General features: G+C 60.5%; 2 protein-coding genes and 1 long non-coding RNA gene across 5 annotated transcripts in view; 1 reads left to right on the top strand and 2 right to left on the bottom strand.

Moving 5' to 3' along the window:
- The window catches only part of KCNH6 (potassium voltage-gated channel subfamily H member 6), a 31,482-nt gene extending 30,023 nt beyond the window's left edge, over positions 1-1,459 (bottom strand). For both annotated transcript variants that reach the window (XM_050327589.1, XM_050327590.1), the window contains exon 1: positions 1,241-1,459. In XM_050327589.1, the coding sequence (XP_050183546.1) occupies positions 1,241-1,316 (76 nt within the window). In that variant the 5' untranslated portion in view covers positions 1,317-1,459. The remainder of the gene's footprint in view (positions 1-1,240) is intronic.
- LOC126646433 (uncharacterized) lies at positions 1,236-9,107 on the top strand. Of its 2 annotated transcripts, XR_007630291.1 has the most exons (4): positions 1,236-1,274; positions 6,933-7,050; positions 7,639-7,808; positions 8,980-9,107. It is a non-coding gene; the product is annotated as an uncharacterized LOC126646433 (long non-coding RNA). The 2 variants fall into 2 exon arrangements; XR_007630290.1 differs by having other exon boundaries at positions 6,933-7,808.
- Positions 9,108-9,178: 71 nt separating this feature from the next.
- ACE (angiotensin I converting enzyme) lies at positions 9,179-25,191 on the bottom strand. Its single transcript, XM_050327588.1, has 25 exons — positions 24,941-25,191; positions 21,400-21,567; positions 20,028-20,115; positions 19,657-19,800; positions 19,228-19,419; positions 19,026-19,123; positions 18,345-18,517; positions 17,841-18,064; positions 16,546-16,690; positions 16,157-16,255; positions 15,824-15,946; positions 15,078-15,289; positions 14,662-14,798; positions 14,230-14,388; positions 13,748-13,835; positions 13,404-13,547; positions 12,977-13,168; positions 12,594-12,691; positions 12,173-12,345; positions 11,489-11,712; positions 11,120-11,264; positions 10,825-10,923; positions 10,525-10,647; positions 9,736-9,923; positions 9,179-9,484 (listed from the first exon to the last, which is right to left on the bottom strand). Exons 1-25 carry the CDS (start codon positions 25,148-25,150, stop codon positions 9,288-9,290), a joined length of 3,843 nt encoding a protein of 1,280 aa, XP_050183545.1. The 5' UTR covers positions 25,151-25,191; the 3' UTR covers positions 9,179-9,287.
- Between the last annotated feature and the right edge of the window lie 615 nt (positions 25,192-25,806).

Raw genomic sequence — 25,806 nt, 5'->3', positions numbered from 1 at the left:
TGCCCTTGGTCCTACAGGGGCTCTGGACTCACCAGGTGCCGCTGCGCCCTGGGAGCTGCAGTGGAGGGGGTGAGGGCACCCACAAGCAGGGAAGGACCTGCTGCCTGTGGCAGTGTCGGGTGTGCTGGTTTTGTGTCTCCCCACACCTGTCACAGCACGAAACTGCCGCGGGGGAGCGTGGGGTGATGTTTCGGCAGAACCCAGCCGGTGCCCGACATGGCTGGCAGGGAGCGGGCAGGGAGCGGGGCAGGGATGAGGGGGCCTGGCTCCATCCCCACTGGCACACCTCGGCGCCTGCCCCCGCTGCTCCCCAGCCGCCGCTTCCTGGGGAGGGGAACTGATAGGAACCAGGGACAGTTTTTCTCACTTTCCTTCCCCAGGGTCACGTCAGTCACAGCCAGGGCAGGCAGTGCAGATCCGGCAGGGATGGCAGCGCCGGGGACGTTTGCCCACCCGGGAAACTCAGACGGGGGAGAAAACCCACAGCGAGCCGGGGCAGTGGGAGGTGCGCAGCCCCAGCACCCCACAGCAGCCCCCCGAGCTCAGCTTCTGGGGGGACCCCAGTCCCTCGGTCCCCTCCCCTCATCCCCAGCAGTGTGGGGGGGACCCAGCCCCGTCGGGGTGCCCAGACAGCTCTGCCGCCCGGCAGAGCCCCCGCAGCCCCCACCCAGGCACACGCAAACCCCAGCGCTCCCCGATGTGCGCGGGCTCTTCGCTGTATTTGACACGAAAACCAGCCCAAAAATTCATATAAAGGGATTACTCGGAGCAACAGCAAATGGCAACATTTCACCAGGGACGGCGGCCGCCGAGAGCGCGGAGTTGAAGGCAAACAGGCAGCGAGCCCGGCTGCGCTGGGGTACACCCCGTCCCCCCAGCACAGCCGGCCGGGACCCCCTCCCCGCCACCCCGGGGACCCCCTCCCAGCCCGGGGGCTGCGGGGGTCGCGGTGTCCCCGGCTCCCGAGGGAACACCGGCGCCGGGATCGCTCGTCCCCTTGCGTCGCGCTGTCTATAAATACCCGCGGGGACACTGCCTGGCTGTCGCCCACCCCTCTCCCCGCTCCGGGAGGTCACAGGGGGCCCCTCCGTGCCCTGCGGGACACCCTCCCGCCTTCCTCCCCTGCTTCTCCCGCTGCTCTCCGAAGTTGGAGGCCGCCCCGGCCGCGGTGGGAGGAAGCGTGGGGGCGGGGAGCGGAGCGGGACCGGGGCGGGGGGAGGGAAGAGGGTGCGGTACTCACTTTGTCCTTCAAATTTGCGGATGATGGTGTCCAGGTAGGTGTTTTGCGGGGCCACATGGCCCCGGCGCACCGGCATCGCTCCGCTGCGCTCTGCGCGCTGCCGGGAGCGGCGGAACTTGCCGCGGGCGCGGCGGGGAGAGCGCGGCCCGGCCCCGGGGCGGCTCGGCACGGCCCGGCACGGCGCGGCCCTGCTCCGCCTCACCCCAGGGCTGGCCGAGCTCTGGAGCCCAGCCGGCCCGGGGCTCCCATGCTCCCGGTGGCCGGAAGGGGAACCTCCGCCTGCCCTGTCGCACCAGCCCCGGGCGGGGGCGGCCGGGGAGGATGAGGATGGGAGGGGGAAGCGGGGGAGGGGGGGAAAGAAGGGGGAGGACCTGCTGGAGAGGGGAGAAAATAATAGAATAAAATAATAAGAGTAGAAATCCCCCAAAGTGCTTAGTCACTGCTGCCCCGGCCTCTGCCGGAGGCTCTGGGAGCCCGTCAGCAGCAACAGCTGCCGGCTGGGGCGCACTCCCGGCGCCCCCTGGCTCCCCTGGGCCCTCGGCATCCCCGGCACTCGGCACGGCCCCACCCGGCCCTGGGGGCGGGGGTGCCCTGGGCGGGGCGGGGGAGCAGGTGGGTGCTGGGGTGCTGGAGGTGGGGGTCCCTGGGGGCTGGGATGGGGTGATGGGGGTTCTGGAGGGCTGGGGGTGGAGGAAGATTTGGGGTAGCGGGGACAGGGAGTGATGGGGAGGTGGAGGAAGAGTCCTTGGCAGGAGGGTGGGATGGGGGTTGGGGTGGGTGTAGATGGGGTCCTTGGGGGCTGGGATGGGGTGTGTTTGGGGAGGGTGGAGGTGAGGTCTTCGGGGGGCTTGGTCAGGGAGTGATAAGAGAGTGGAAAAGGAGTCCTTGGGAGGCTGGGACAGGGGATGATGAGGGGATGTAGGTGGGGTCCTTGGGGTGCTGGTTTAGGGAATGGGGGTGATATGGTGAGGAAATGGGCGTGGGAGCTTTGGGATGCTGGGACAAGGGGTGATGGGGAGTGGAGGGAGGGTCCTTGGGGGTGAGGGGTGCTGGGGGTGGAGATGGGGTCCTTGGGGTGCTGGGACAGGGGATGCTGAAGGGTTGGGGTTCTGGGACAGAAGATTGTGCTGGGAGGAGGGAAGTTGGTGGGAGTGCAGGTGAAGGGTACTGGGGGCACTGGGGAAAGGGGTGGTGAGGAAAGGGTGCTGGGGGTGCCGGGGGCTGAGGAATGGGGCTGGGGAGGAGGGTGGTGGAGGAGAGGGTGGTGGGGGGCCCTGGATGCCGGGGGTGGCAGAGGAGGGATGCCGGGGTGCAGGGGTGGTGGGTAGAGGGGGCGTGCAGGTGGTGCTGAGGTGCAGGGGGTGGTGCGGGGGAGGAGGAGATGCAGAGGTGCAGAGGCAGAGGAGGGTGTGCCGACGGGGGAAGGTGTTGGAGGGGGGGATGTCTGTGGCTGCACGGGTGCAGAAGCAGAGGAAGAGGGTGCTGAGGGGTGCGGGGTGCAGAGGAGGGGGTGCAGAAGCGCGGGTCGGCAGAGAAGGGGGGTGCTGGGGGGTGAAAAAGAGGAGGCAGAGGGGCAGAAGCGTGGGTGCAGGGCCGGGGGGGGTTGGGAATGCCGAGGGGTGCTGGGTGCCGGTCAAGGTGTTCCTGGGGGTCCCGGGGTGCCGGGAAGGAGGTCAGGGTGTTCCCGGGGTGCCGGGGTATCGGGTGCCGTGGGTCGGGCGGGGCCCGCACCCGGCGCTGTCCACTCCCGATGGTGCTGAAGGGGCGGGCGGGGCGGGCGGGAGGGGGGGCTGGCTGCTAGTTTTGGGAGGGGGTTGGCATGGGGGGACCCGGACTGGCACAGGACTCTGTGGGCACGAAGTGTCCTTGAGGGACATGGAGCATCCCGGGGGTCCTGAGAACTCTGGAGGGTCCGAGGGGTCCTAGGAGCTCTGGTGGACATGGAGAATCCAGGAGGTCCCAGGGTTCTGGGGCCACAGAGATTCCCACGGGCTCTGTAAGGCACAGGGGTCCTGGTGGGTCTCCAGGTCTCGGTGGGACATCGGGGTCCCACAGCGATGCTGCCCTGCTAGACCAGATGTTCAGACCTAGCCCCAAGTTCAGCTCTTCTCCTGCCCACCTCTCTGTGTCCCTCTGGGGTGGAGGCCAAGGGGACCAGGTCCTTTTCCCTCCTAAGAAATCCCCTCTGGACAAACCCCTTCTCCTGTGCCCACTGCTGTGGGCAGTGTCCACTGAGGGGCTTTCTATTATTATTTTGTTATGCATGATTTTTCAGGCATGAAATTGGTCTAAGAGGATTACGGTCCATTATCATCAGCAGGAGTGTTTTGCGGGGATTTTCAATTAATAAATATTCCAGTGCACCTCAGCAATGCCCATGGGGACCAGGCCATGCCCGTGGGGCTCTTGACCCTGCCCGGGTTCCTCCTGTCCCTGGGCCAGCAAAGCAAGCGGATGAGCAGAGCCAGGTGCCCTTTCAGGCCCATTTCAGAGCCTCAGCACTGCTTTTATCTCTGTCTCTCAGAGAAGTCAGCCTTCCCCAGCGGAGAAAAACTTGTTCTATTGTTGAAGAGGGTGAAAAACCCATTATCTCCCCCCATCCACTCTGCACACTGCCTCTGCCGTGATTTACTGCGAGTCGTGGAGGATGTTTTGCTCTATATTACACAGATGCAGCTTAATAGCATGGGGGAGGGAGAGGGACACAGAGTCCAGACTCCTGCCTTCTCTGTTTTCTTGTTGATATACTGTGTGACTCAAGGGAGACAGCTCTGTGCCGCAATTTCCTCGCTGGAAAATGGGGACATTGGTCACTCGGCCCGGCGAAACCTTGCCGAGATTCCTGGATGCCCAGTCCTGCAGGGGGAAAGCAAACTATTATTACTACAGCTAATATGATAATAATTATGATTATTAATCACCAGGCAGCCAGGATTTAAGGTTGGCCTCCTGCCCTCCTCTCATCCCATTAATCAGTCCGGGATGTTCGTGGGCGCGTCACGTGGACGCGGATGTGTCTGACGACAAGGGCACATGAGGGCTCACCCCTGGGGAGGGGGTCTGCAGAGTGGGGGGCTCTGGGCATAGGGCAGGACACAACCCCCAACCTCTCAGCCCCTCAGCCAGGGCTGGGCCTGTGCACTGACCCCTGGAAGGCTTGTCCTGCTCTGGGCCTGCCACTTTTGATCCCCCTTTCTCTTGCCAGGGAGCCTCATCCCATCACGTGGCTGATGGAAGAGCCTCTCTTACCACCCCTCTTCCCCACACAGCCCTCGCAGATGGAGTTGAGTCATGTCATTCCCTTTCAGGCTATTATTCACTAAGCTCCAGGAGCCTCCTGGTGCACCCATGGCTCTTCCAGTCCCCCCCCCCTCCTCCTCCTGGCTCTCCCAGTTCCCTCAGTACATCCTTCCAGAGCCAGGTCATCCACCCGGCTGCTGGTCCATGCCCTGCCTCCCTGCCCTCTTCAGAGCACTTTATGCCCAGACTTCTTTCAATTCCCTGGGTTTTAAGCATATGCTTGCAGTTAATCCCGTGCTTACATTTTGTCCCAAATAGGAAAAATTGGGGTTTTCGGGCAAATTCTCCTGCTGTTCAAGACAGCTGAAGGGCTCCCTGTAATTCAACTGAGCAGTAATCCTCTCTCCCTGCCCTGCCTCCTCCTCCTCCCTCACTCAGTTCTTCCCTTACCTCCTCCTCCTCTTCTTCCTCCTTCTTGAGCGTTTTTGAGGTTTTGCTCCTTTCACCTTCTTTTCTTCCTTCCCACACCCCGGGGAATCAGTGGGAAACCACTCAGTCTCCAAGGGCAAAGGAGACCGGGGTGCTTCCCAAGGGTGTCCTCCCATTCCCTGCTCCTGCAGCACAAGTGCCTAAGGAACCACCTGGGAGTGCAGGGAATTAGAATCTGTGCAGGAATCATCACCCACCCAGCAAGGGGCTGCCCTGGGCAGGCACTGGCACATCGGGCAAGGGGGCACAGCCGTGAAATGGGGGGTGGATTTAGGGTGGGAGGTGTGGGGATGGAGGGGATGGGAGCCCACTGGAATCCCAGCACGGCAGCTGTCGCCTGGTGCTTGCCAGGAGAAGTGTTTGCCAACTGAGAGACGACATTTCTCCACATTTCTGTAATTAGAGCCACACTGCAAACACAGCTGGGAAGGGAGAGACGGGGCTCTCGTGGTCCCCAAAGCTCCTTGCAGCCACCAGGGCTGTCCCCAGGCACGCTCGGGTGTCCGGCTGCCTGGCACTGCTCACGCCCCTGCTTTGCCCTTCACTTTTGGAAGATGCTCCAGGGATGTGACAGGGGAGGGAGGAATCGGGGCTGTAAATTTATTTCGCAGGGGGAAGGATGCTCCTCGTCCTGGCTCCCTCCTCTACCCCACCACTCCAAACCCTGATGTGTTTTTCCAGGCTCTCAGCTCCACGCTGTTTGTTTGCTGAGTACAAAACCTGAAAAAAAAAAAAAACCCACCCAAACCAAACAAAGCTAAAATGTGAGGCCAAAATGAACCTTTACAGCAGCTCGGGCCTTCCACCACACCAACCCTGGGGGTGGGGGGAGCTGCAAACCTGGGAAGGACTCAGTGACATTAAAATAAGTCATAGGTGTTGTTTCCTGACAAGAGCCACTTCCTGCTCTCTTGGAAGTGGCAGGGAAAAACTACGGAGATTCTGCTCTGGGATGGGGCCCACCTGGCTCAGAGCAGCCACCCTGGCATCCTGCCTGTCCTCACTGCACAGGGGGGGAAACTGAGGCACGGGGCAGGCTCGTGACTCACCTGCCAGGAGGATGGATGGGGCACTCGGGCTGCAATAACTCACGGGGATGCTGCAGGGACAACATCGGGAGTGTGGGGGGGGTCATTTGGGCTGGATCTGGCCCTGTCCCCCTTGGTGGGGAATTCTAACCAAGCCATGGGACTGGGGGGAGTCTGAACCTGCTCAGAGAGGGCAATATGGGGTCTCCCACTTGCCCCTCACCCCCAAATCCACCTCTACCCCCCTCAGCCCTGCTCCAGCAGCAGGGAGGGAAGGATGGTGCCAGTCAGGTTTTGCAGGGGCTGAAGCCACGAGCTGCAGGGATGGGGCATCCCCAGACCCTACCACAGCTCACCCCATCCCTCCCACACTTCTGCTGTCCCCTGGGACTCCCCCAGCACCACCTCCTCCCTCTCCCCTGCCCGGGGTGGCCCCCGCTGATGGCCCCCAGCTGCTGCCAAGCTGTGGCTGCATATTTCCAGGCGCTCCTTGTCCCTGGGGAAGGGGAATGTGAGGAACGCGGCCCCACTCACCCTGTCTGCTCCTGCCCGGCCACCCGCCGGCTAAGAATAGACCTGACTTGGCCAGGCCCTGCCAGCACCGAGGGGCAGAGGGGAGTTGAGACCCCCCCCCACCCAGCCACCTTCCTGTGGTGGATAATAAACCTAAAAACCACCAGAAAATGGGTTTGTGTGGTGCCCAAAGGGTGCCTCAGCTGGTGAAGGGAACCCCAGAGTGTTCCTTGCTTTGAATTCATGTGATCTTCCAGCAAATCTCCTCCCTGGGAGCTTCAAGTACAGGCAGGGGGTGCAGAGCAGCCCCCCCAAGCCTGAGGACCCAGTGCTTCCTGAGCTCCCCTCCAGGAGTTCTGTGGATCGAGGGGGAATCTCTTCCTTTTTTTTTCCTGCTTTTACGTTTCTTCTTCTCTCCTCAGGGAGTGATTTCGCTGAGCCTCCTAATTTCGGCAGCAAGCATGATGCAGGAGCCAGAAGGCAGCAAAATCTCTCCAGATGTTATCGCAGCGGGGAAGGGAAATCATCCTGGGTTTAAAGGTATCTTGTAAAACATTGCTGCCGGCTTGGCAGAGCCCTGGGGCCACCAGCCGGCCCTCACTGCCCTCAAAAGCATCACCCAGACCCCCCACCCAGCCCAGCTGAGCTCAAGGTGGGACCTTCAGCCTCCCCTCGGGCTGGACTTGGTGTCCAGCCCCATCTCCTGGGCGGACTTTGGACCCGTGTTGGAGGTAACCCGGTGTCCAACCCCATCCCATCTGCCGCGTGGACCTTGGACCCGTGCTGAGGGTTGGCCGGTGGCCAATCCCACCTGCAGCACGGACCTTGGACCTGTGCTGAGGGCAACCCGCTGTCTGCCCCTGTCTTCTGCGAGGAGGGTGGGCCTGGGTTGTCTGCCTGCCTGGGAGCAGGGGGTCACAGCTCAGGGCACCCATCACTCATCCCTGCAGCTGCACCCTGTCCACTGCAGGACAGACCCGGCTCCTCTGTGGATTCTCTGGTGTGTAACGAGGGCTGAGCCTGCTCTGCAGTCCCTGAGTGACAATGTTCCGTGTGGCTCTTTTCTATTTTTTTTCTTTTTTTTCCCCAATCCTCTCCTCCAGAAAGCAATTTTCATGAAACTTGCAGGATCTTGATGATCTCGGAGACCTCTTTTCCTCCACTAACGGGGCAGAAAGGAGCCGGGGAGCTCCAAAATTACCGGCGAAGGAGCTGAGCTGGATGGAGCACACCTGCACCAGCCTGCTTTCCCAGGCTCAAAATACACTTGGCTCCAAACCCAGCCCTCACCGTGCCAGGTCTCTGCTCTGTGAGCATCGCCCTGGTGGGAAGGGGGGAGAGGAGGGAGCCTGGTGTGCCGGGACATAAAGCAGACGCAGCAGGACGTGGCTGTGGGAAGGACACGGCGGGGAGAGCCGGCGGCTGGGGCTGCTGCTCCCCGGCTGTCACCTCGGGGTGTCACCTCCCCGTGGGCATCCTGAGCTCGGAGGAGGACGCGAAGCAAACAAACACCCGAGCGTGGGCGGGCAGGCACCTGCCTCCTGCTCCTCTGCCAGGTGATGGGAGCCGCTCCCAGGCCTCCCATTCCCGGCGTGAGGCATGACCGAGGGCAGAGGCCATCGGATGGGAGCGGGGAGGGCGGCGGGTGGATCATCCCAGATCCCCTCATTTCCCCTGCCGCTCCGGGCTGCAGCAGATCGCAGCTCTTTAAGGCTGCAATAATCCCCGGCCTGGGATTAGTTTTGCACCTAATCACCGCAGAACAAATACGAAGTTTTATTTACAGAAGCAGAAGAAAGTCGGGCCCGGGGCCGGGGAGGGGGAGCTGGAGGGGGGGGCCTCAGGCGCGGCTGATCCCAAGATAATCAGGAGCTGGAGGGCGGGAGGCGATCGCTGACCTTGGACCCCCCTCCCGGGCTCTTACGTAAATGAGTGTCATCGAGTGCCGGAGTCACAGCAGTCCTGAGCTCCAGCCCTGTCCCAGCTCGGGCTTGGTGACCCCTCCCAACCCTTTGAACAGTTCATGCCTGGACTTTGGGGGTTTCTGGCCCTGATCCAGCCCCTTCCTTAGGCATGTGCTTCACAGGGAACCCACGAGCTGTCAGCTGTGATGGGAGCCACGAATCTGGGGGGAGGGGGGATGGAGATGCTGTGAGGGGATGCTGAGCTTTCACTCTGGGGATGGGGGAAGTTGGGTGCTGAGGGTGTATTGCCCCAAAACTGGGCTGGTTCCACGGGGATTTGTGTTTGCACCAGGTTGGGGTGGCAGCTGGAGAGCCCCTGCCCCACTGAGATCCCAGCCCACCCGCAAGAAGGAGCTGAGCTGCCGCTCGGAGGGTGCCAAGACATGGGTTTATTTTTCATCCATGCAAACGAACAGCCTGGCAGAGGCAAACCAGGGGGAAGAACATACTCTGTCCCTCCCCAAACTGTCCTCTTTGACTCAAGTCTCTGTGTCTTTGCCCACAGGTCAGAGTTGGCTGGTGGGTGAGCAGGCTGGGCCAGCTCCTGCCCTGGGCACAGGGGCAGCTCGTGACGGCTCCGTGCCTGCCGGCGCCGGAATTTCTCTTTCCCCCGATGCAGACATCGACAAATAAATAGCTCTTCTCTGCTTTGGCTCTTGCATAGTGGAAAGAAATGTCTGACCTGATAGGAGAGAGGAGTCCTGGGCTGTGGAAACCCATGGCTTTGTTGGCAAGTGTGCCCGTGGCGTGGCTGCCAGCCTGGCCAAGCGCCCGTGCTTGCACCCTGCCCGTGCTGCCCCGCTGGTGGCTGCCTTATTTCAGTTCCATTTCTGAGCTGGATTTGAAGGCCTTTCTCCTGGACAAGGAGAACTTGACGCCGAAGAAGATGGTGGTGATCAGGAAGACGAGTGCCAGGGCCAGCAGGACCCAGGCGCCTGCCGAGGCTTGACTTTTGGTCAGGGACATTCCCAGGAAATCAGTTTTGCTGGAGCCATCTGTGGCTGGAGTGGCTGGAAAAGGGAGAAATGAGAGATGTGGTGAGTGTGGTGGCTTTGGGCTGTGGTATGTTGGGTCACCAGCTCTGCCTTGCTGGTGTTTTGGATGCCCTTTAGACTCAGCTCCAGGAGGAATCAAGGAGAAACATCCAAACGCCCTGTGGGTTTTGGGGTGGCCAGGGGGGTCACCAAGACAGGTCCATCTCATCCTGGCCCTGGTGAGGGCCGAGCTCTGCCCCATCATGGGCCTGCTGTGCTTGGCATACCTGAGTAAGGAGTCCAGCTGTACTCAGGCCAGCCCAGGACCTCCCCGTTCTTCTCATTCTCCTTCTCCAGCCATGTCATGAGCGGCTCGAAGTAGCTCATCAGGGCCTCTGCTGACATGTTGGGCTGCCCCGTGATGAGCTGCATGGCCTCAGGCCATGGCTTGCTGAAGCCCAGCTTCAGGGCATCCCTGTGGCAGGAGAAACGAGCTCCAGTGGGTTCCCCATCACCCTCTTGGCCACCAGCCCTTCCCTTTTCCCCGGGGGCTCTTGGTGTCAGCAGCCCTGGGTACAGTCTGTACCCTCAGGACCGCAGGGCTGCCAGCCCAAGGCACAAGGAGGGAGGTTTAGCTTGTGGGTAAAGGGGGGATGGCAGGGATTAGAAGCCCAGCCTGATGCAGAGCAGTTCCTGGGTGAAAGGGTTAATTTTGCAGGTGCTTCTCCTGAAGCAAGGGGGTTGTTTTCCCTAAGGAAATGGGGGCTGGGAGGAGGAGGAGGAGGAGGAGGAGGAGGAGGAGGAGGAGGAGGAGGAGGAGGAGGGAGGGAGCCTTCCACCTGCCAGGGGCCCAGCTACCATCTAGTGGCTGCTTTTGCAATCACAGCCCCAGTGCCCAGCCCAAGGTGCCCCCTGCCCCAGGCACCCCCTGCCCACACCCCAGGGGCTGGAGCATCCCACGCTTGGGCGGGGGTGGGAGGGATGAGCAGGGGCTGCGCTGCCTCCTGACTTTCTGGGCTGGGTTGAAGGTATCTGGGAACATAAACCCCTTGGCTCTGCCCTGCCCACACACATACCCCAGGATCTTCCCAGCCTCCTGGGACTGGTAGATGTCACAGGTGTGCAGGGGACCCATGTGCCCCGCTGCGCTACAGAGAGCCTGGTGGAATTGGAACTGGATCACGAAGCTGACAAAGTACCTGGTGGAGAGGGATGAGGAGATGGGAATAGACCCTGCTGGTGCCCAGCACCCTCAGGATGGTGCCACCAGGTATCCCACCAGCCAGGAAAAAAGGTGCTACTGCTGGCACCTGAACTGGAGGCCCTGCCTCTGTGTCCCAAGTGGTGTCCCTCGAGCCCCAGCCCTGCTTGCTCACCTGATGTAGGGGACGTTGGCAGGGATGTGAAACTTTGAGCCGGGGTCAAAGTCATCTTCAGACCTCACTGCTGGTGGGCACAAGCCCTGGTATTTTATCCTGGGCCAGAGAGGGAGAGTTAGCCCAGCATGGGGAGAAGAGGGTGAAGTAAAATGGGAGGGGACACCACGGGACAGTGTGAGGGGTTGTGAATCCCAGGGTGTCCCATTGCAGCCAACTGGACCACAGGGAAAAAACACCCAGTGGGACGAAGGCCAAGGCCTTGCCCTAGAGATGGCTGTGAATTCAGTCATACCTGAGGTTCCACCACTCCTTGTTGTACTCGTCGTCCTTGATCCGCCCATCAAACACCTTCCAGCGCCACTGGTCCATGAGGTACCCGAAGGGCAGGAAGGCGATTTTGTCCAGGGCGATGCTCATCAGGTAGTTAATGTCACTCTCTGCCCAGGGCGTGGAGGTGTGAGCAGGGCAGTGCTGCACCCATCCCTCCACCCTGGATGGGTCATTCTGCCCCACAGCAGGGTGTCCCCAGCAGGTCCTGAGCCCTCCATGCACACAAAGCCACCATGTATGTCCCTGACCCCTTCCACCCTGCCCAGGCCCTCCTGACCCTCTGCATTTCTGGCTGTTCCCACCAGCGTGTGGTGCCTCCCTCCCAGCTCACCTTGGTTTTCCATGACTTCATCCAGCAGGTTGATGCTGTGCAGGTGTTTGGGGGTGGAGACGGACAAGGCCATGACGTCCCCGACGGCCTCGTGGAAGCCAGGATTGGCCCCATCCCGGAAGGAGATGGGCTGGTCCTTGTACTGCAGGAAGTACTGGACGTGGCCCATCTCGTGGTGCACCGTGATCAGGTCGTCCATGTTCACCACCGTGCACTGCTTGATCCTGCACCAGGACAGGGGGGTCAGGGGAGAAGGGAGGGCAGTGCTGCTGTGAAGATCTCCGGGATACATCACGTCCCCTTGAGCTGTTTTTCCCTTTGGCCTCCCTTTCCATGCGCCCCCACCCCACGTGTGATGCCAGGCTGGGCTGGTCCTGCTCCGTGGGTTTGGTCTCTCTCTTCTCCTGCATCTCCTGCTGACCCTACCCCTTCCCTGTCCCTTTCCATTGGGTTTTTCGTTCTCCAGGGTAGGGAAGGCAGTGACTGCCCTCCATCCACCGCGGGGGCCCCCGCCAGCAGTGCCAGCACTTTGGGTGGCAGAGGCAGTGCCATAGCGGGGGTGCCACAGCCACAGGGCAGGAGACGCTGCAGTGGCATCAGCCCACGTGCCCTTGTTCTACAGAGATGCCTCTCCCTGCCCCAGCACCACACGAGGCGTGGCCACCACCTGCTCCCCACGGGCACCTGAAGTCCTTGCGGTTGTAGAAGTCCCAGGCCGAGGCGTGACACACGACCTCCCGCCCGTCCGACGGCTTCTCGATCATGGACTTGTCCCAGAACTCCTGGGGCATGGGGATGAGGCCCAGGGAGGTAAAGAAACGATCTGACTCTTCAAACATCCTCTTGGGTGTCCAGCCCTGGGGAGAGAGCAGGACCTGGTGAGGGGTGATGGGAGTTCCAGGGGCTGTGGGAAGGATGGGAAGCCAGGGATAACCTTGTTGTTCTGGGCAGAGGGATCTTTGGGAACCAACTGGAGCTGGATCCAGCCACTACACATCCAGGTGGGGAGAGAATACAGTTGAGGCGTGGATTTTTTTTTTTGGCAACAGCCAAAAGGTGCTGGGTCCCAAGGGGCTTCCCCAGAGCAGCCTGGAAAAGCACTGACCTGGTTTTTCATGGCTGGGGTGGCATCCACCTTGGTGGCATCCGGGAAAGGTATCACCAGGTCGAAAATGTTGGACCACGACTGAGCCCACATGTTGCCTGGGAAATGCAGGAGGATGACAGGAGGAAGACAGGGAGAGGAGAGCAAAAGGAACCAGTTATTCCTTTCTCCTGCACAGCTGGACCACCCTGCCTGGTCCCTGCCCTGTCAGGATCCCTGCCCTGCCTGCACATCCATGCTGCCCTTCCCTGGGGCGGACTGCCTTCTGCACACCCATTCCGTGGGACCTCGGCCCTTCAGCCAGAGCTGAACAGACACCAGCCCCAGCTCTTGGCATGAGCCAGAGCCACCCATTCCTGGTGGGAGACACGGCCCATCCTCACCTAGCAGATGAGCAGGGATGGGCCCCCTCAGGTTTACGTGCTCTGCACCGTACTTCTTGTAGAGGGCCCGGCGTACGTAGGCGTGCAGGTGGAGGTACAGGGGCTGCAGCTGCAGGTACAGCCTCTCCAGGTCTTCCTCGAAGGTGGGTGTCTCATACAGGGATCTCCAGTAGGCCCCATTGTCTGTGTAACCTGTGTAACCAGGGCAAGAGCAGAAGCTGTCAGACACCGCCCTTCTGGGGCAAAGTCTTGTTTTGCTGCTCAGGCACCCCAGGTCCCTCCATATCTACGAGACAACAAAGCTCATGGGATTAAGTGGGACCTCCACACTTTTAGGATTACGACCCCCAGCTGGGTGAAGAGCCCAGTCCTCTGCTCACAGGGGGTTAGGACCGTGGGGTGGGCTCCGAGGGAGCGGGGCACTGACCGTTGAGCATGGCTGCCTTGTTGCTCAGCTCCACGTATCGCTTGTAGCTGTTCCTCATCTTCTTCCCAGAGGCATCCCTCCAGCCCTTCCAGGCAAAGAGGAGCTCGTCATAGTCCCGAGAGGTGGCCATGATGTCTGTGAGGTCTGAGGAGAGAGCAACGAGGCTGAAGTGGTGCTCTCAGCTGAGCTGGGCTGACACAGTGGAGCAAGAGCCAATGTGCTGCTCATGGGCCATCACAGAGGAGGTGGAAGGACCCTTCATGCCCTTTCTTCATGCCCTCATTAAAAAATCCCCCTTTCTGGGCCTGGGCAGGTGCCTCCCAGGACACCCTGCCAGATCTTACCAGGATCCAGTGGGAGGCAGGTTTTGTCGTCTCTGCAGACCTTGGCCACGCTGTACGTGGTCTCCATGTCTGAGAGGAGGGTGTTATACTGCAAAGGAAATCATGTAAACAGGTTATCCTTGCTCCTGACATTGGACAATGCCACAGCCCACTGAGGGGTGCTCAGGTGTTGTCCTCTGGTCCCTTCCAAGGCCAAGTGTGACCCCAAACAGAGGCAACAAGGGGACCTTGGGGCCAACAAGCAAAGTGCCGTTGTCCCCCAAACATCCAGGCCCCACTGAAGCCTGGGAAAGGCAAACTTTGGGTGGGAAAACCTGGAGATGAGGCTCTTGGCTTTGTGTAGAAGGCACCAAGCTGTCACCTTTTTCAAGGGCAGGGCGTGGCTGCCCAATGGAACCTCCTAAATTTTGGGGGGAGCCTGTGTCTCCACACAGGGCAGTGGCAAGGGACACCCCAACCCACTCTGTCCCCTTGCTGCTCACCTCCCTCAGCTCATCCTCAGGCAGGGCTGCCCTCTCGATGACACTCAGCTTCTTGAGGATGCGGGTGACGCTTTGGTCCTGGAAGTCGGAGGTGTCAAACTGCCTGGCCCTCATGCCGTAATCAAGGGTGTGCTTGGACATGGCCAAGTTCTTCTCCAGCTACGAGGACAGCAGAGGAGTTACTCTGAGATCCCCAAGACCCAGGCCATCACCAGAAACGTCACCTGGCACCCCACGAGTGACACCCTCCCCATGGAGGAGGTGGTTCCGTGGTACCCCATGGAACGCTGAGGGTGCTCATGGAAAAGGGTGAGAATGTTCCCCCTGGGCGAGGGGCAGAGGCTGCCCTGGTTTTCAGAGCAACTCCTGGGGCTCCAGCTGCCTGCCCTGGCTGTTGGCTTTCCCTGCACAGCCCCGGGGTCGTTCCCATACCATGACCTCCTTGTTGTGGTCGGTGATGTTGGTGTTGTAGGCCCAGGATGCCTCGGTGTAGGCGTTCCACACCACCTCGGCCGTGCTGTTGTACTCGGCCAGGAACTCTTTGGCTTGTGCTTCATCTGTTATTTTGTCTAGAGGAGGAGATAAATGGGGGAGGAGAGGTGGGGGAAGGTCAGGAGAAGCAAGAGAACTATCCCGTGGAGAAGCTGATGGCATTGCCACAGTGGTACGTCAGTGGCACCTGCTTCCTGGGAAGCAACACCCTGTAAGACTCTGCCAGAGCTGGTTATTCCTGCCATGACAACCACCCCACCCACTGCAGAGACCTCTGTCAGCACTTAGGATTAGTGGTGTCCCTTAGGGACATCTTCCTGCCCCTCCCCAGCCCCGGGATGGAGCTGCAGCCTTACCGATGCCTTCGGGGTAGCCTTCAGGGAGAGGGGGTTGCCAATCAAAGTCAGGCCAGCCCAGCACCTCGTTGGTCTTGTTGTTCTGCTCCTGAAGCCACTTGGTGACAGGGCTGAAGTACTCCAGGAGGGGCCCAGCATCCATCTTATTCGTGCCAGTGAGGTTGTACAGGATGTCCTGCCACGACTGGGAAGACCCAGCTTTCAACACTTCCCTGCAGAGCAGTGGGACAGCGAGAGCCAACATGAGGCCAGGGGATGGAGGGGAGAGAAGCAGTGATGGTATCTCAGCATCACAAGGGTTGAAGGTGCTATTCCTTCAGGAGTGGGACATGAATGTGGGAACTGCCTCTGGAGCCACCACCTGCGTGTGGGGACTGAGGGCTGACTCCTCATCACAAACTCCTGCATTTAACACCCAGGGAGTCATCAGGGACCAAATGTGCTTTAGTGGCCTCTTGTCTGGGTGGGAGCTCATGGCAGGGACAAGAGTAGTACTCTGGTGAGGACCACTCACCCCACCATGAGTGGGGATGCTTCCATGTATTTCCATCCACTCATCCATCCATCCATCCATCCATCCATCCATCCATCCATCCATCCATCCATCCATCCACAAAGCTGTTTCTCCAGCCATCTCCACAGCCACTTTTTGCTTCCTTCCTTTCTTCTTCCCTGCCTTTGCACTCCACCAGCTTCCACGCACACATCTACCCACGGGGAGCATCCTGACCCCCTTCTGTCCCCACCTGAGCTTGTCTCCAGCCTCTCTGGACTCGTAGATGTCGCAGGTGTGCAGGGGACCGCTGTGGCCGGCCGCCTGGCACAGCGCCTTGTGAAACTGGAACTGCAGGATGAAGCTCACAAAGTACCTGCCAAGGGAGCCCAGGAAGGTCAGGACTGGGGGGGCAAAGGGAAGCAGGCGAGATCCCAGAGCTCAAGGCCATCACTCGTGGTCTCAAGCGCTGAGTGATCTCCGTGTCTCGAGCCGGAGCAGCATGTCCCAGTCCCTTCCCCCACAGAGCTGAGCCCCCACCCACTGCACCCCAAAACTCAGTCCCCCTTGCCAACACTTCCTCTACCTGATGTAAGGGGTGTTCCCAGGGATGTGGTACTTTGCTCCAGGGTCAAAGTTGCTCTCATTCCTTGAGACTGGGGCACAGATACCCTGGTATTTGGTTCTGCAGACAACAGAGGACAGCAGCATGAGCATGCAAATAATAAGGGATCAGAAGAATCGAGGCAGGCAATGGGAAGGGATGGTACAATGCTGAGGAAATCTGGCCAATTAGAGTGTGATTCCATGTATTTCTATCCATCCATCCACTCATCTACCCATCCGTCCCACCCACCCATCTATCCGTTGTTCTCCAGCCATCTCCACTGCTACTTTTCCCTTTTTTTCCTTCCTTTCCTCTTTCCTGCCCACCTTCCTTGCACACCCCCACCCCCCTGGGTGGCTGTCCTCTACCTCAGGTACCACCAGTCGTAGTTGTAGCGGCTGGGGGGCGTGTGGCCACTGAACACGTTCCAGCGCCACTGGTCGATGAGGTAGCCGAAGGGTAGGAAGGCAATCTTCTCCAGGGCCATCTTCAGCAGGTAGTTGATGTCGCTCTCTGTGGAAAACAGAGCCTGAACCAGGCTGGGAAGGAGCCTGGATAGACAAGGCTACGGCCACCAGGTGGGTAAGAAGGCGAGCAGGTCTGGGTGAGAACTGGGCACGGCGTCTCAACATTTCCCCCCCGAGAAAACCTGGGGAAGGAAGGTTGGGGAAGGATCTGCTGGAGGAGACTCAGCTGAAGCTGTGGGGTCAGAGAGGGGTTGGCAGCGCTGCCTGAGGGGCCACTGGCTGCCACCACTATGGTAGCCCGCCTGCCAAGGGCTGGCTGGCCGGGCAGCCGTGGCTCGAGGCGGGGACCATCTGCTCCGTGGTGTTTGTGCAGCGCTGGCCCAACTCTCTTGGCTGCTGAGATGTCTTTCTCATCATAAAACGCATTTAATGACGCGGCAGGAGGATCCCAGCACCGTCCCTCTTCCGCCAAGCAGAGCCTGGGGCAGCTCAGGTTCCTCTGCCGCCGTCTGCTCCGATGTGGCGGCTGAGAGACGTCGGGAGGGGGCACAGGCTCCTGCCAAGGCAGGCAGTGCCCTGCAGGGACAAGTCCTGCTCTGCCTCTGCCCCTGACTGTCCCCGTGACTGTGCATGGAAGCGCTCGGTGCCACCTCCGCAGAGCCGCACCGGGAGCTCCCGCGGTGGATGTTTCTTGGTGAGGGAGGGAGGGAGGAATGCTGGAAAGGTCAAAGCCAATCGAGCACAAAGATGTTGTTTGCAGGTTTGGGGGCTCTGATGGAGAAGGGAAAGGCACAGATGAGCTCTGGAGAGCATCCTCCCTGTCCTCAGGGGTGAAGAGGATGGAGCCAAGAAGGGTTTTCTACAAAGGCCCACGGAGACAGGAAGAGGTTGTGGATGGGCCCATGGAGACAAAATAGGTCCTGCATGGACCCATGGAGACAAAATAGGTCCTAGAAGGACCCATGGAGATAAGAAGGGCTTGTGCATGGACCTATGGATACAAAATAGGTCCTACATGGACCTATGCAGACAAAATAGGTCCTGCAAGGACCTATGGAGATGAGAAGGGGTTTTGCCTGCTCTGGACTGTATTGCCAGACTGCAGCCCACCCTGGCATCTCCCAAACCCTTCCTGGTGCCACAGGCAGTGCCTGAGCCCTCCCAGGCCACACAGTTCCGTGGGGTGGCTGCTGTACCTTCGTCCTGAGTGACACTGCTGAGGAGACCGATTTTCTGGAGGTGGCTGGGGGTGGAGACAGACAGGGACAGGACATCACCGATGGCCTCGTGGAAGCCAGGGTTGGCCCCGCTGCGGAAGGAGACGGGCTGGTCCTTGTACTGCAGGTAGTACTGGATGTGGCCCATCTCGTGGTGCACCGTGAACAGCTGCTCCATGGTCACCGACGTGCACTGCTTGATCCTGCCGGGTGAAAACAGCACTGCCTGAGCTGGGTGAGGGACCATGGCTGTCTGTGCTCACCCTCCACAGCAAGGACCCTCCACAGTCCTGGAGCAGGTGACAGTAGCCCATGGATTAAGGGAAAGACCCAGTGGAGGGGAAGGCAGGACAGTGTGGTCACCCAAGACCTTGTCTCAGGCTGGGCTGCAGGGCCAGGCTGCGGGTCCCCAAAGAGGTGACCACCAAGGGGGATGGAGGAGGGTCTTACTCTACAGCCCTGTGCCCTGGTGCCCCCTCAGACCTGAAGTCCTTGCGGTTGTAGAAGTCCCAGGCCGAGGCGTGACACACCACCTCCCGCCCATCCGTCGGCTTCTCCAGCATGGACTTGTCCCAGAATTCGGGGGGCATCTCCAGCAGCCCCAGGGAGGTGAAGAACTCCTCCGAGACCCGGAACATGTGGGTGGCATTCCAGCCCTGGTGGGCAGCAGGCAGGGGGTTATGGCTGAGGAAGGGGCTGCCCATGCCCAGGGCACTGCCCCTGGTGCTCTCCCAGCACCACAGGGATGAATTGAATCATTCCAAGGGATCAAGGTCCAGCCCCTCTCACTGTGATGGGGAGTCCCAGTCCCAGCACTGGTGTGGACCCCTAAGAAGCACCGAGCAATGGTGCTGGTGCCCAGCAGGGACAGGAGAAGGGAGCAGGGCTGATGCCTCAGGGGTACTCAGAGCTGTGTGATGGTGTGGACACAGCCCCCAACACTGGGACTGGCACCCATCCCACTGCACTGCCCTTCCTCTTTGCCCACCCACTTCCAGGGACAAAGTGAGGTTATTTCTTTGTCCCTTCCCCTCTGGACGTGGCTTTTCTGCTGTCCCCTATGCAGGTAAACCACTCCCATGGGGTCAATGTCATGGGCCAGCCTTGGGCAACACCCCCATTTTTTTGCCCCTGCTGTCCCCAGTGAGTCCCTCAGCCCATCACCTGCTGCACCATGGTGCTCGTGACATCAAGGTTGGGCTTCTCAGGGTAGGGCACCATCAGGTCATAGATGTTGTTCCACTGCTGAGCCCACATGTTCCCTGAGAAGAGAAAACAGCTGGAGCAGAGCTGGTGGTAGCTCTGTGTGCCCCTCCGGCCCCACCAGCACCTCTGGGCAGAGGCTGGGGGTGGTCCCGTCTCTTACCCAGGAGGTGAGCAGGGATGGGACCCCTCAGGTTGATGTATTTGGGGCCGTAGCGGTCATAGAGCTTCCTCCGGACGAAGGCGTGCAGGTTGAGGTAGAGCGGCTCCAGCTGCGTGTAGATACTCTCCAGGTCCTCCTCAAAGGTGTCTGAGTCGTACCAGGAGCGCCAGTAGCTGCCTGTGTCCTTGAATCCTACCAGGGAGATAGGGATGGCCTCTGGCTCCAGCCCCCCAGAGGCTGCCCCAAAATCTGGGCTCAGGGACCATCAGTAGGATTTTTGCCCCTTTCCCCGTAGTGCCGGCACCAGGGAAAATGGAAACTGGATCTGCGGCTGTGTGCAGGGTGAGGGAGAGCAGCAGGGCATTGTCCCAGCCCCAGTTCCCACCCCTGACCCCTGACCACCCCCCGTGTGCCCCCCTGGGTTTGTACCATCTGCCGAATAGGCCTCGTTGCTCAGGTTCACGAAGGCCTCGTACTTGGCGCGCAGCGGGTTCCCCGCGGCGTTGTGCCACCCCTCCCAGGCATAGAGCAGCTTCCTGTAGCTGCGGGACGTGGCCATGATGTCCGAGAGGTCTGGGACAGAGGGGACAAGCAGGACATGAGAGAGGGATGGGAGGAGAGGGCACATCCCGCAGTGGCTCTGCAGAGATGCCACCACCACCATCAGCACATCGGACCAGTCCTCACCCTGGGACAACCCCGATGAACGTGGGGGGGATCTGCCAATCCCAACCCACCGAGGGTGTGGGGACCATGGGGTGCTCTGCACCCTGCAGGGTCGAGGGGAACAGGGGCCATACCTGGCTCCAGATCCCAGCAGGTGCCGTTGGGCAGGCACACCTTGGCCGTGGAGTAGATCTTGTCCATGTCGCTGAGGATGGTGTTGTACTGTGGGAAAGGAAAAGGTGTTGGGGTTGGAAGGGGGGACGGGAATGAGCCTTCAGGAGGGATCCACAGGCTGTGTGTGCCCGGAGGGATGCAGAGAAGGATGGCTGTGTTTACACAGCACGGTTTCGGTGAGATAAGTGTGTTATCACTCCGGGTTTTTGCACCCATGGCAGGGTGGGAGCAGGGAGGCTCTCTGGGACAGACAATCCCTGCAGAGTGGTGTTCTGGAGAGGGGCTGTTTATAAAGCTGTTTGTCAGCGGGGCCACGGCACAGCCTGTTTATCTAAACGGGTTAAAAAAAACAGCAGAAGAAAAGCAGGAGGAGGAGGAGGAGGAGGGGGATTTATTTCTGTTGTGAACTTCAACAACAGCAAACAATAGCAACAGGAGGTTTCCTGGAACATGCCCGGGAAACCCATTCCCAGGGAAGGAAATTCCTCTGCTCTCTCTCTCTCTCTCTCTGCTCCCATCCCTCTGCTCCAGCTGGGCGGAGGGGACGGGGATGGGGACGGTGGCGGCTGTGGGATGGAGCTGCCCAGGGATGGGCGAGACATGACTGATGGGCAGGGAGGAGACACGATGCTCTCTGTTATTTGGGAGAAGGCAGGGATGGGTTTCCCGGAAGGAACCGGCGCCGACAGTTCTCCGGAAAGGATTGTATCCCTGGGCTTTGCCAGGGCTTCGGTGGGAACGGCTGTCGGGGAGCCACGGGTCGGGACGGAGGGGACGGTCCCTGCGCTGGTGCAGAGGTGGGTGCCCGCCAGCCTCAGCCCGGGCAATATTTTCGTGCACAGAAATGAAAATTCAGGGCAAACTGCCCTGAAAGCTCGGGACCGAGACGGGGAAGTCTCGGGGTGTCCCGATGTCCCTCGCACGGAACTGTGTCACCAAGGCATTCCTTGCCTCGCTGGCGGCTCAGCAGCCGGGTGGCTGCAGCAGCCCTGCTTTTCAGGGGGCTGCATCCCTAAGGAGCGCCGAGGGGTCGGCAGAGCTGGCCCTGGCGGTGGGCACAGCCTGGCTGGTCTCCAGGTGACGCCCAAGGCTCTCTGTGTAAGCAGGAAATCTCCAGTTCCCGCCGGGATAGCTCCAAGATGAGGTTAGGGCTGGCACCCCACAGCCCTGGGTGATATCACCCCATCTCCCCCCTCCCTCACTGTCTTCCCTGTGCAGAGGGCAGTGACACCCTCTAAAATACAGCAGAGTCTGGGTGCTTGATAAAAATCCCCCCAAGGGGTTTCACAGCACCCAGCAACACCCCCAGAGCTTCACTGACACCTCACCTACCTGCTCTCTCTTTTCCAGGGGCAGGTTGGAGGGTCCCAGGGTCTGGATGGAGCCGATGATTTTCCTCAGCTGTGGGTCTGTGAAGTTGGTCCAGATGTTGCCATAGAGCTCCTTGGCTTTCTTCCCCCACAGCTCCGTGAAGTTCTGCTCCTTCAGCGACGCCTGGACCTGCAGGGCAGGAGGGGACATAGGGGCTCAGGACCAGCCCTGGGACTTGCCAACCACCCAGGCCGTGGTTTGGGGAGCTGGGTCAGAGCCACAAGGGTCTGTGGGAGTCAGAAGTGATGGGATGTGAGGTGACAGGCAGGGCTGTCCCCAGTCCATGGCATCCACAGATAGAGACATCGCTTCCAGCCCACACGGCAGAGTCTGCAGCCCCTGCTCGCCTGCAGCGCTCCTGATGAACACCCACTAATGTGGCCTTTGAGGATCTTTTGGAGGCAGCTCTGGGGTCTTGTGGCCCAGATGGGGTGGGAATGCTGGGATTGGGTGTCCAGGCCATGTGGGCAGGGTGTCCAGGTGCTCCTGGGCTGGCTCTGGCAGCTGCCAGACCCCGGTTGCAGAAGGAGCTCTGAGGTCTGCCTTCAATTTATTCCTATTCCTGCTTGTTTCTCACCTTTGCAGGAGCCCAAATGAAAACTGCCAAGATGCCCTATTTGCTTTTCTCCCTCCTGTACCTCCTTCCTGAGTCTGTACATTTTTATTTCTATACATTTCTCTTTGGGGTGTCTGCACCCTGTGCCCTGTAAGTGCCTTATCTGGGCTTCCCCTTGCAGAGGGGCACCCCATTCCTTCTGAGCCCTGAGTTTTGGGTCCCTCTGCCACCCATCTGCCTGTCCCAACCTCTCTTCTCAGGCCTGTGGGGCGTCAGGGAGCTCCCTGGGGGGTTATTTAGGCAGCTGGAGCTGTGGCCATGATTTTGGGACAGGGTGAATTGCAGATGGTCACATCCCAGTGTCAGCTGTATTTTTGGGAAATGGAGTTTTTGAGAGTGTCCCGGCCCAGGCAGTGCACAGGCCGGAGTGAGACCGTGCAGAGCTCCTGGTTGGTGTCCGTGTGCCAGCCCGGTGTGATTTATGGAGCTCATTAGCTGTGACTCGTGGCATTTTTAGCCCGGCTCCAACACGCCTGGTTTGTTTTATTTTAATCTCCACATTCCCTCAGCTGGCAGCGGGGAGGGAAGGGAGTCGTGGAGCAGCAGGGTTGGAGCTGCCCGGGGCAGACACACCCACGCAGCCCTAGGACAGGGTGGTGGGAATGCCAGAGGTGCCAGGTGCAGCCCAGCAGCAGGCTCCCACCCTTCCCTTGGGCATCCCAGTGCCCACAGCATCACTCCAGGTACCAACCACCCCCAATCCCTCAGCATGCCAGGATGTGCCAGCCCCACGGACACCCTGCTCTTGCATCACCCCACTGAACAGGGGACATCTTTACCCCTCCCCAGACCCTGCACAGAGCTGGGGGAGCAGGAGGAAGCAGAGTCCAGCTGTGTTTTGTCTTCTCCTTGAACAGGCGCCTGCGTTTGGTCGAGTGAATCACACCCTAAACTCTCCTGACAGCTTCGGTGGAGCGAGTTGAGCCCAGCGGTGCTGCCCAAGACCCCCTCACTGTGGCCATGCCCTCCAGCCCTGGCCCTTTGCCTCCACAGCTGGGACCTCTCTCTTGGGGGGCTGCCCCTGTGCATGGCTCACAGGCCCCTGGACATCAGCAGACCCCCAAATCTCCCACCCTACTCTCTCCCTGCTCCTGGTGAAGACTCAGGATGCAGCCCAGGAAACTGGGACTGCCCTGCCCCAGACACCAAGAGAAACTCTGCACCCATGAGCAGCTCACAAACCCCAAACACCATCACCAGCCTCTCGCCCAGAGCCCCAGCTTGCAGGAGATGGTTCATCTGTCTGTCCAGAATCCCTCCATCCATCCCTGCCCCTTGCCTTCAGCCTCCTTCCTGCCATGTCACTTTGTCCCAGGGCCACCCTTCATGGCAGGTCCTGGAGCTGCCCATGCCATGTTGGTCTGACTCAGCCCCTCTTGTGTTATAGCCCAAGGCTTCCCCAAATCTCCTAAATTCAGCCTTTTGGGTGCTGCTGCCCAGCTGTTCATCCTTTAGCAGTCAGTGCCTCCCCATCCCACCACACTCCCTTCTGCCCCATCGTGGCCTGACCTCAGGAGTTTGGATCCCCACCTCGACCTGGGCTGGCTTAGGAGCCTTGACATCACAGGCAGCTCCTGGATGATCCTCACACATTGAATAGCACAGAAAAGGGTGAAAGCTGGCCTGGAAATACCTTTTGAGAAAAGCCTTTTTGAGAAAAGGTGCTCTCCTGGCCCTAACCTTGGACTCAGCACGGCTGGGATGCTCCTGCTCTGCCCCAGGGTCCCTGACCCCACCACACCTGGAGCCAAGGCTGGGTGCCTGCCCAGACATCACATCAGCTCGCCAAAAAAAAAGGGCTGAAGGGGAACATGGGCCCTCTCGGGTGTCCTGCCAAGTTGGCAGTGGCTGGAGCTGGCAGCGATCTTTCCCCCTGAGCAGGAAGACGTGTTTCCTTCCTGCACGGGGCACACTGTGCTCCCGTCCCCACAGACCTGGGGGGTTCAGGGCTGTGTGGTGGCCCTCGGGTGACACTGGGGTCCCTGAACACACCTATGGGTGTGTGAGCTGCACCTATAGCTGTAGGGGTGGCAGGTGTATCCCTGAGCTACACGTGGTGACACGTCCATGACCCCGTGCCGGGGCCACCAGCAGCTCCTTGGGCACAGCAGGATCCAGGGAAACCTCCACAGCCTGCCCGGGCACTGCCATCCCCTGGCCTGGTCTGAGGTGCAGCTTGCCCAAGTGAGAGTAACCCCTGGGTCTCTCCAGCTCCCTGACCCACTAAATCCAGCCTGAACACACGGAAAACCCCTGGGAAAACACGCACATGGCCTGTGGGATGCACATACAGTTGGTCCCCACAGGGACTCTGCCTGCACGTAGCTGGGCTGATGTCTCATTCCCAGCAGCCTGGAGTGCTTTCCCAAAGCTGGTTTCGTCCCCATGGGCTGGGGACACATGCACAAGGGATGGCAGCCTCAGTCACGATGCCACCCAGTTGCCTGTGTGCTTTGGGCTCCTGGACTCTGCCCCAGACTGCAACCCCCGGCACCGGGACGTGGTGACAGCAGGCAGGGATGGGGACAGGGACACTTGACACCTGACCCTGGTCTGGGAAGGAGTGGGGGGAAGGAAAGTGGAAGGTGCTGGGAGTAAGGAATCATCTCTAAAAATAACCTGGACTCCGTTTCGGGACCAGAGCTGTCACTCTGGGGCACAGCCTCTCCAAGAGCCAATCTGTGGCAAACCCCTGCGATCCCCGGACTACAAGTCCCAGCCCTGGTTTGCCATCCCGAGGCGCCGAGGCAGGAGCCCCGCAGGGAGGGAGGAAGGGAAGCGCAGCAAGTGCCTCCACACCCCGCCCCAACCCCCGCCAGCCCCCCGGCTCTGGGGGTCGCCCCTGTTGGTGGCATCGCCCCCTCCCACCCCCGTCCCGCCACCCACCTGCAGAGCAGCGTTTTCCTCCGTCAGGTTGGTGTTGTAATTCCAGCTGGCCGAGACGCTCTCGAAGAAGACGAGCTCGGCCGTGCTGTTGTAGTCCCCGGCGAAGACCACGGCCCCGTCCTCGGTGCTGGGACGGTTGGGGGGCTCGGGCTGGGCCCGAAGGGTACCTGCCAGGCTGAGCCAGAGCAGCAGCCCCAGCGCTGGGGGCATCGCGGCGGGAGCGCTGCACGGAGCGCGGGGAAGGGGGGCCCGTTCGGTGCCTTCCGAGACAGCTTTGCCTCCGCTGCCGGCTGCTTATAAGCCAGCAGCCTTCGCGCAAACCCTGCCCACCGAGCCTGCCTCCCCTCGCAGATAAGACCGGAGCATTCTGCTTTCCCTTCGGCGGCTCCGAGGCTTGCAGGGAAGGAGCGGGGAGCGAGCGCTGCCTTGGGGTGCAAAGTCCCTTTGGCTCCCGGCCCTGCCGGGAGGGAAGGGGAAGGGGCTGGGACAGGAGGGAGGGAAGGAGATGGAGGAGAATCGAGAGGAGAATCAAGGGAAAGGCAGAAAAAAAAAAAAAGGGGGGGAAGGCTGGGGTGGAGGGGGTGGGTGGGAGGCAGCTCCATCCCTGCAGGGTCCCGGTCCCCTCCCGGTTTGACGCGGGGGGATCCAGCTCAACTGGTCCACGGGGCTTGGCAGGACACCTCCCCCCCTCACACTGGCATCACGCGGCCGGTGCCCCTTGGCAGCACCTCGGCCACCCACCACAGGGCACAAGGACAAGGGAAGGAGGGAAAACACTCCTGTGGGACACAGCCAAGGTCCACCTCACGCTGCTTCCTGCCGGAGTGACCCCCTTCCCGGCACAGCCTCGTTTTTCCAAGGAACTG

This window comes from Myiozetetes cayanensis, unplaced genomic scaffold (assembly GCF_022539395.1).
Source record: "Myiozetetes cayanensis isolate MyiCay16 unplaced genomic scaffold, myiCay2020 scf34, whole genome shotgun sequence".
Lineage (NCBI taxonomy): Eukaryota > Metazoa > Chordata > Aves > Passeriformes > Tyrannidae > Myiozetetes > Myiozetetes cayanensis.
This window is presented reverse-complemented; position numbering and strand designations above follow the sequence as displayed.